Source organism: Psammomys obesus, unplaced genomic scaffold (assembly GCF_907164565.1).
Source record: "Psammomys obesus unplaced genomic scaffold, mPsaObe1.curated_primary_1811, whole genome shotgun sequence".
Lineage (NCBI taxonomy): Eukaryota > Metazoa > Chordata > Mammalia > Rodentia > Muridae > Psammomys > Psammomys obesus.
In genome coordinates, this window is record NW_026596158.1 from 747,639 (window position 1) to 757,364 (window position 9,726).

The 9,726-nt window shown below is 50.6% G+C and overlaps 1 protein-coding gene across 1 annotated transcript in view; it reads left to right on the forward strand.

Annotated features, from left to right (window-relative positions):
* LOC129667189 (IgGFc-binding protein-like) overlaps window positions 1–9,493 on the forward strand; it is a 31,180-nt gene extending 21,687 nt beyond the window's left edge. Inside the window, exons 12-15 of the mRNA XM_055594684.1 lie at window positions 2,940–3,139; window positions 7,079–7,462; window positions 8,960–9,234; window positions 9,335–9,493. Of these exons, the coding sequence (XP_055450659.1) occupies window positions 2,940–3,139; window positions 7,079–7,462; window positions 8,960–9,234; window positions 9,335–9,344 (869 nt within the window). The 3' untranslated portion in view covers window positions 9,345–9,493. The remainder of the gene's footprint in view (window positions 1–2,939; window positions 3,140–7,078; window positions 7,463–8,959; window positions 9,235–9,334) is intronic.
* The last annotated feature ends 233 nt before the right edge of the window (window positions 9,494–9,726 follow it).

A 9,726-nucleotide genomic window follows, 5' to 3' on the forward strand; every position in this document is an offset into this window, starting at 1 on the left:
GCCACAGGCGAGAGACCCCCAATGCAGGCCACACACCCCCTTCCAAACCACAGGGTGGGAACAGGTGCCCTCAGACTCTACACTCTACACGATAAGGCTGTGACCACTTATGTTTGTTTCATGACACAGCCATTTCTGTTCAGTCTTCTGAGAGCAAGACCTTGACACATGGCCATCGTCCATGCCATAACATGTCGGCTGTCCCAGTGACAACAGTACACACTGTCTCCAACTCTGAACTTCCTCTTGAGGACTAAATATTAATGCCATAATACAACAACTAGGCCTGTGTATCTCTGGCCCTCGGGTAATTTTTTTGGTGATCCATCTGAATATAACATTTCATCCCAAATCTGATTCTTCTTCTCTATCCCAGTGCCCATTTGATGATATACACACCACCCTGGAATTACTTAGCTAGAGCCCACGGATTTGCCTGTTTTTCACCTGTTCATGCCTAAACCCTCTGCCTGTGACTCCCCAGCCCTTTCGAACCTCTATCTAGTTTCTCAACGAACCATGGTCACTTTAGCTGCCACTGTTTATCCAGGTTGGTGTGGGGTCTGTAGCACAGGTGCCTTAGTGCTTGTGAACTCTGCAACATTGTGTGGTGTTTCATACTGTGGCAAATGCTTGAAAGAAACAGTTTTTGAGGATTTGTGCCAGCCCAGGGTGTCGGATGGACTGTTCGAGATAACTGAATGCCTTGGGCCTGAGGTAGGGCAGGATTGTGATAGGACTGTGATGCTTCACTGAAACTAGGAAGCAGACAGAAATAGCAACAACAGAGGCAGGCAGAGACGGAAGTGGGCAGCAGGCAATAGGCATTCTTCAAAGGCACATTCTAGCAGACCTGTTTTCCTCAACCAAGCCCAGTCTCTAAAAATATCCATATTCTCTCAGTGATATCCACCAGTGGGTTAGCCATGAATAAAGCCAGAGCATTCATGACTCAAGTACCAGTTGATGAGTCAATTGCCAGGGAGACCTAGTCCAAACGCATACGTCTTTGGGGAAAGCTGTTCATCTCCAAACCATTACATTCCACCCTTGATCCCAAGAGACTCATATCTGCATCATGGAAACTGTGTCCAGTCCATCTCCCAGAGTCCCCAAAGCCTTCATAGTTCCCAGATTGCTTAAATTTCCATATCCAGAGTCTTTTCCGAGACTCGGTGCAGAGCCTTGGCTGTGAGCTTCTGCAAACATAAAAATGCAATTACATGTTTCCAACATGCATGGTATAATAGGCTACACATTCTTACACCAGAAAGGAAGGTTGGGCACATACAAGGGAGAGAAGGGACCAAAGTCAGACAGGAATCCAGCAGGGGGAATACTGGCACGGTATGAACTCCACGGAGCTTTGGGGGTCCCTAGTCTATAGGCCTTGCCAGCTGCAGGCTTTGTGCTCTCTCCCTCCCCCCACCTCTTTCCCTGCTTCCTCTCCCTCTCTCTCCCTCTCTCCTTCTCCCTCCCTCCCTCCCTCTTCTTGCCTGCTGCTTTCCTCCACCTGTTCCACATCCCGCTCTCTCTAGCTCCCTGGTATCCTCAACTTCATTCTCCCAGCTTGTGGCACGTCCTCTCAGAGGCTCTGAATAGTGATCCTATCCCTGCTGCACACCGCCCAGCCCCTTGGGGATAGTATTGAAATCTGGTGGAAGCCACTGGCCCCATAACTCTTGCACGATACGTTCACAAACTCACCTCCACTCGATGACGTCACTGTCACCAGCTGAGGCAGTTGTCTCCCTTGGCCGTGTCTGCAGTGGTCGTGGAGTGCCTAGGCAAGTGGGCATGGTGAAAGTAACTGTGGGAACAGTCCCGTGTGAGCAGAGCATCCCAGTTGCTCTATTTCCTCAAGGGACAAAAACCTTTCCCCCTTCAGATTAGGAGAGTCGGGTCTGGATTCCACGAAATCCTCAAATCATGGTGCCTGCTATCCATGCAGCAGACCTGGCTTTCTTCTAGTTCCTCTGACCCCTTTAGGAGCCATGCCTTTCTCAGCCCTAAACACATGGACTTTTTCTGACCAGCCTGTAAGTTTGTCAAATATTTATGCTCTGATTCTGCTCTTGATACTGACTATAAAGCTGACTGAAACCAGCAGGAACATCATGCTCTGAGCAGAATGCTGTGCTGCCAAGATATGTCCTCTGTTCAATTAACTATAAACTTCTCTGGACATAGACGAAATATAGACAAATTCCTTGGCAGGGTGTAACACCAATGGCTGATACTCCAGTTTCCAAAAGACTTTTGGTTTTCACCCACACCTCTCCATTGTTCCATCTGAACGCTGTCTGCCTTCCATTCCAAACCCCCTCCAGAACTGGCAGGAAGCCCACTCACAGTGTTCCAGGTTTTGCTAGCCCACTTCTCCAAACACCTCCCAGAAGGCCACATAGCCAGGAACCATCACAGCAATGGCCTCAGGTCTCCTTAACAATTTCCTCATGGCCCTAAGAAATACCTGGACCTCTGAAAAACAGGGCGGCTTTGTTCTGGTTTGTGACTGACAGGTATGGGGATGACTTGCCTGTTAGTGAGGCCTGTGCTGGGGCAGATCATGGTAGCTAGAACATAATGAACAGAGCTGCTTGTTTCACAGTGGCCAAGAATCAGAAAGAGGCAAGAAAAACCTGGGGCAGGAGAGAACCCTTTTGAACTACATACGACAACCAGGTTTTCCCACCAAAGGCTTTGCAGTCCCCCAGTACTCTGCAAACATGAACGCGTTGAATAGGTCAGAGGCCTCTCAGTCGTCCAATACAGCAGCTGGAGACCAGCCAGGGTTGCTTTCTGGGGGGGCGGGGGCGGGGGTGGGGGAGCACTACATCCAGTTACAGCAATCACTCGCCCCAGGCTTGAGATTCAGTAGACTCGGACAGGCAGCGCCCGGCAGCAGCTCTGACCCACCTTGCCTCCTCTCCCCGCAGCTCTGCCATGCCCTGCCCACAGCCACTACTCTGTGTGCACACGCTCCTGCCAGGGCTCCTGTGCGGCTCTTTCTGGCCTCACTGGCTGCACCACTCGCTGCTTTGAAGGCTGTGAGTGTGACGACCACTTCCTGCTCTCCCAGGGCGTGTGCATTCCCGCCCGCGACTGCGGCTGCACCCACAATGGCCAGTACATGCCGGTGAGTGGCGGCTGCAGCAGCAGCGTGGGTGGAGGAGCTGGAGGGGCTTCTGTTCAAGGACTGGGACCCAGGGCCCCCCTGCTCCCAGCTGTGGCTGCTCTGCCGGGTCACCCCAGACTCTCAGCTCCCCAGGGTTCTGGAGGCCAGGACTCAGGCGAGCCACCACGTGGTGGCCTAGGCCAGTTCTTGGCTTGGCCACACCCTCCAGTCTCTGCCATGGCCTCTCTGTGCGGCATGACCTCTCCCCGTGTAGTTCTCTTGTGAGTGCTCAGGGGACATCCCACCTTCAGGACCAGGACAGTCTCCATCAACACAGCCTCAGTCACAGTGCAGACACACGTCTCCGGTCCTCCACTACCCTCCCGCTCCGAGCTTCACCGGCAGAATGCCTGAGGCAGCATCCTGGCTCCATAGGCACCTGGTGCTCAGGGCAGTGGTACCCAGCGAGTGGAGGCCTCATCCTGCCCCGCATCACACTCGGCAAAAAGGATAGAGTTTATGATAGTGCGGTGGATGGCTCAGCTACCAGTCACTCAGCAGTGTGCCTTGGGGTTTAGTAGTTAAGATTCTTGTTGGTGCTTTGTGCATGTAAGTTTGTTTGATAATCTTAACTTCTCTTGTGATTGCAGCAATCTGAGACCATTATAAATGAAGGCTGTGCAATAGAAAAGCCATCCCAAAGCTATGGTTAGGGGTTAGGGTTAGGGTTATAGTCATTAGGAAGCAGTGCTAACTTGTGCAGTTTACAAGTGGAACCGAATTTCTGGCCCTTCCTTCAGGTCTCACTTGCTTCTGGAAGCCATTCAGAATCCCCTAGGTTAGGTCTGCTGCCTCCTCTGGACTTTCACATCTGCCTCCCAGTTCTGACCCTATTCTTGTGCCTGCATTTCATTTCCACGCCTTCCCTCCTGCCCCCAACTCTTCCTGCGCCTTCCCAGCTCATCCCTGGCCTCTGCACTGTGAAGCTCGTTGGGGTTTGTAAAGCCGGCATCCGGAGGACAGGCCACAGAGAGATGCAAATGTGGGAGCACTCCCAATGCGAGGGGGACCCTCAGCTCTCTGGCGCTCGTGTCAACGAACGCCCCCTGGATGCAAAATGCTGGGGTAGTGACGAGACCCTGAGCATGCGCAGAACTGATTTCTTATCACCATAGTGCCACACTGAGTGTTCTATAGCGTCTGTGTTCTGGTGGGCTACATGCCAAACTATACTGCTGTAGAGAATGGATTTAGCATCCCCCAATCCAGTATCCGAGGGGGCTTCTGGACCAAGGGGTGACTCAGTTGTGATAACTGCAGATGTTTTTTGGTTTGTTTGGGTTTTTTTTTTTTTCTGTTTTGTTTTTTTCTTGCAAAGGTTTCAAAGTTTTATGTTCTTTTAAATAATCTAACTTTAGAACAGTTGCAAACACGGAGGGGTACCTTTTCCTGAGGCTTATCCAAAGAGGCCACGCTCACTTCACCACCTTCTGTTTGAGGCTTTCTTGTGAACATGGTGGCTCCTTTATCCTGAAGTCATTAACTCTGGGTTCCATGAGAATAGGAACTCGATTATGTGACAGATGACAATGACCAGAGCAGAAAATTCCCAGTTATTCAATGCTGTTGTCAGCTGACTTCATCTGTAATGGTTACACTCTTTGAACCAGAGCCCCTGAGGAGGAAGACGCTCTTCTCTGTTCATAAAATCTGATGAAATCTGCAGGGAGGGAACAGCAATAACTAGGCCTGAGGACTGAGATCAGGGCAAGGGGATTAAAGGTCTGAGGTCTGGGAAAGCAAGAGAACATGAGCGAAAGAGACGCCCAGTTCAGGGAAAGGCATTGTCAGGCCCACCATGAGCCCTCCCGTAAGTTTTACGTGTGTTCTAGTAACAAGTGTCGTCATATGATTAATGCGTTAGTAAATCTCTACAAATCGTGCTCGATTTAAACAATGAGGGCTTCTGTGTTTCTGATCCTGTGGCTGCCGTTTGGAGTGGGAGTCCTCCAGTCCTCTGAGCTTATTTGTCACCCAACGGGACAGCCCAGGGGCGCTGCTTTAGGCCGAGAGCCTATTGTTGCTGTAAAGCAGTACCTAAGGAGGACTGCTTGGTGGGTAAAGGAGATTTGTTTAACTCTCAGCTTTGGACCCTGGAAGTCCAAAGAACGCGGTGCAGGCTCTGGGGAGGCTCCGTTGGCTACGTCATATCCCCATGTCTCTGTGAACATACAGTCTCTCTCCTTAAAAAGCCCTAAGAACCCCATCATGGATACACCATCCTAGAGACTTTATCGCTGTGGTCAGCTTCCAAAGGCCACCCGGGTTCTACTTCTTACTTAAGGTCAAGGCTGTAAGAAGGTCCCTCTCACCATTTCATCCTTAGTTCTTTCCCTTTTCAGCATTGCCAAGGAGGATTGAGTCTTTCCTTACAAAGCTTGGTCATGTGTATTGTCTTTATGGCTTTGTCTCCCTGGCTTCTGAACCTGCATCTGTCCAATTTCTGGCATAAAAATACAAAACAAACAAATATATATATATATATATATTTGTTTGTTTTTGAGATAGGGTCTTACTATGTAGTATTGATTGTCCTGAAGCTTGCTATATAGACCAAGGTGGCCTTGAACTCAGAGAGATACCCCTGCCTCTGCCTCCCTGGTGCTGGGATGAAAGGTGTGTGTCACAACACCCAGCCCTAATCATGTTTTCTAAAATAACCATGTTGTAATGACATTTGAAAATAGTTATTTCCTACCGAGTCAGAGCTCACCCAGCCTCCTTGCGGCCTGGTGTGCTTGTGCCATATGCTATCCCTGTTTTCCTTTGGTGCCAGGTGGTTTTGTGCCCCACTAAGAACCGTTGTGTCCGAGATTTCCGTGCTGCCGTAATGACTCGTGGCGTAGGCGAGTACTAGTTTTGCGGGAGCGTCTATGATATTCCTGCTTTCCCACGTATCCAGAGCCCCTACGCTAAACTTCCTTGTCCCGACCCGCAGGAGTTCAATGGGGTCCTTGAGGGGGGTGAAAAGAATGGTGGGACAGAGAGAGACGCGAAGAAGGAGGCCAAGTCTGTAGTTTGATCAAAGCCTCTTTTATTAGAAATTTTTACCCAACTTATATAGGGAGAAGGCAGGAAAGGGGGAAGGTTAATTTACTGCTGCAGGAGATAGGTAGAGTGCTTTCACGGGTTGAATATTGCACCTGCAAGATACTGTAAGGATGTTTTCTTAAGCTATCTCATGGATGCTCTAAAACTAACAGACGGATGTCCTCACAAATCTATCACCCATGACTTAGGGTCCTAGATAACTCTTTCATTAAATAGCTTAGGTCTCCACTAAGTGACCTTTGCTCACTATTTGGCTTTGGCTTCAGTAAATAGCTTTGGCTCCCAGCACTTCCTCAATGGACAAGGTCTCCATCCTCTTCAAGACATTCACATAAAACCTTAAGGACCTGGGCTGGAGAGATGGCTCAGAGGTTAAGAGCACTGGCTGCTCTTCCAGAGGTCCTGAGTTCAATTCCCAGCAACCACATGGTGGCTCACAACCATCTATAATAAGATCCAGTGTCTTCTTCTAGCGTGCAAGTATATAAGCAGATAGAACATTGTATACATAATAAATAAATAAAATATATATTAAAAAAAAAAACCTTAAGGACCGAAGTCCTGCATGGTTCAGGAGAACAAGTCTTATTCAAGCCAAGGCAAGTGGCCTGAGCTGGGGTCAAAAACAACTGGGCACAAGCTAAAGCAGAGGTGGTGAGGAGGACTTGTCGAGGCTCTTGAGTCAAGACATGAACCCGCACAGCCTGGCTTCTGCTGTATTTTATTTACAAATCACAGTCTGGGGCCACTGAGACTCCTGGGGAGAGGGGGTGCACGCCATTTCTTCCTGGGAACTCCTGTGCACTCCCTCCGTGCAGATGTACAGCATTTGTCCCGTTCTGTGAACAGGTGAACTCCTCACTGATGAGCTCAGACTGCAGTGAGCGCTGTTACTGCTCCCCGAGTACCGGCCTGACATGCTATGCAGCCGGCTGCACATCTGGCCGCGTCTGTGAGATCCAAGCAGGAGTCCGGGATTGTTGGCCAGCCAAAGGTCTCTGCTCCCTCTCTGTGGGCGCCAACCTCACTACCTTCGATGGAGCTCATAATGCCATCAGCTCCCCTGGGGTCTACGAGCTTTCTTCCCGCTGCCCGGGACTCCACATGGATGTGCCCTGGTACCGTGTGGTTGCTAATGTCAAGCCTTGCCATGGCAATGACAAGGTTGTGGGCGAGGTCCACATCTTCTTCCAGGATGGGATGATAACTGTGACCTCAAGCAACAGCGTGTGGGTAAGCCCGGGCACAGAGGGCAGGGTCGACTTCCCTGGGCTTTCCTTCTCCCTGTCATGGTGTCCTACAGCCTGGCTACCCAGTGGTCCTGCAGTCTGTTTCCTTCATCCAGGTCTCTGCACTTTTTCTGGATTTGTACCCATCTCTCTATGTCAGCCTGGGTCCCTCTCCTTGGCCTGAGTTTTTACATTCAAGTAACAGGATAGCTTTGCTGTTGCTTTTAATCAAGACTCCACTGGTTAGCAGTGCCAGGAAACCAAATACAAATGGTCTTAGGGTAAAGTGAATGACCGGTTCCATATCTGAGAAACCCAGAGACGAGTCCTCCAAGTGTCTGGACTCAGACACCGCAGATATACTGTCGGGAGTTTCCACCTTAGGTTTCAATCTTGTCCCTGAAGTCAATGCAGTTTTTGTTTGTCTTGTTTTGAAACAGGATCTGCATATGTATCTGTATAACATTGGCTGTCCTGAAGCTCACTGTCAGATCAGACTGGTCTGGAACTTAGACAATCCACCTGTCTCTACCTCATGAATGCTGGAATTAAAGAGGAGAGTCCTTGTGCCTGGCTTTCAACTTCACTCTTGTTTGTTTTTGTTTTTCCAAACAGGGTTTCTCTGTGTAGCCCTGGACTTGCTCTGTAGACCAGGCTGGCCTTGAACTCACAGAGATCTGCCTGCCTCCGCTCGCCTCCCGAGTGCTGGGATCAAAGGCGTGCGCCATCACCGCCCAGCCCTCAACCTCACTCTCAGACAATTTTCTTTTCATGAAGGGAAGAACCACCTACCCCACCATGACGCCCTCAACAGACACTGACCCAACAGAAGTCCCAGAACTGCGCATCACTGAGGGAGTTTGGGCTGCCTGCCTACTGCCAGTCTCGGGAGTGGGATGCTATGCTCGGCCAAGCTGGCATCACATAAAGTGTTGGGATCTCCAAGTCTATTTCCAGGCTCCATGATCCCCTCCAACAGCTCAGAACACAGTTGTTCTGATTACTGAGAACTATAACAATGAGAGGATATGGAGAAACAATGCAAGGGGAAAGAGGGGCCAAACAGGATGTGCTAAATCATTATCACGCTCTGAAAACTAGAACCTTAAGAGTGAGCAGCGATTTGCTCGATTGCTTACTTACCTGCAGATCCAAGGAGCACTTCCCCCTGACTTCGGAATATTATAAGGGTCCCTTGACCCATCCTCCACCCCCTGGCAATTTACATCCCAAACAAAGAGATTCTGGAAATATTAGTAAATTAATTTGGGAGCTGCATTGCAGCGTGCATAAGCAGAGCAGTGAGCTGTGCGTGGACACACATCTCCAGCTGTCTTCCCACCGCCCGTCCCTCCCGTGTAGCCCTCCTCTCCAGGGCCCATCTCTTCCGGCACCCGCCCCTTTGCTTGAACCGCTTTTGTGCGTGAGGACTGTGGCCTTGGTGGCCTCAGCTCTTCTGTCACCCAAGTCTCACTTCTTCACTTCCCCTCCCCCGCACCAGGTGAACGGTCTCCGAGTGGACCTCCCAGCTAAGGTGTTGACATCTGTGTCTGTGAGGAGGCTGCCCGATGGATCCATGCTTGTCAGACAGGATGCCGGGGTCCAGGTGTGGCTTGGGAAAGATGGGCACCTGGACGTGATGGTCAGTGAAAACCATGCAGCCAAGCTGTGCGGGGCCTGTGGAAACTTTGACGGGGAACAGATCAATGATGTGCGAGACTCTCAGGGCCAGAAGATTGCAGTGGAGAAGTGGACAGCACAGGACTTCTCCTCATGGTGAGGATGGAGAGAGGGAGCCAGACTTTGGGGGAGCAGGGAAGGAGGTGGGTGGCTGCTTAGCCCACAGGAGGAAGTGCTAAGTGTGTGTCTTTTGCAGCTCCAGCTGATCAGTCATGACTGGCAATGAAGATGCCCACACCTGCGCCCTCCCAGAAGTCACCATGATTGAAGGATGCCCTGGGTGTCCCTCCCCTGTCCCTCCTCTCTGCTGAGCCACTCAGGCCAAATCTGAGTAAATATGGAGACCCAAGTTGCATACCAGAGTGTCTGCCTCCTGTTGTCTCCCCAGTTTCTCCCCCTGTAGGAGACATGGCCGCCGAGTCTTTATGAGAAGAGGACAAATGTCTGCATGTGTGGGTGCGTGAGCAGATGCAGAGTCTGATGCGCATAGTGGGAGAGGCATTGGGGAGGTTGAGAGTCACAGAGAGCATGATTGGAGGAGCAGATGGATGAAGTGGTGAGTGACTGGAAGGGGGAAGAGGTGGACAG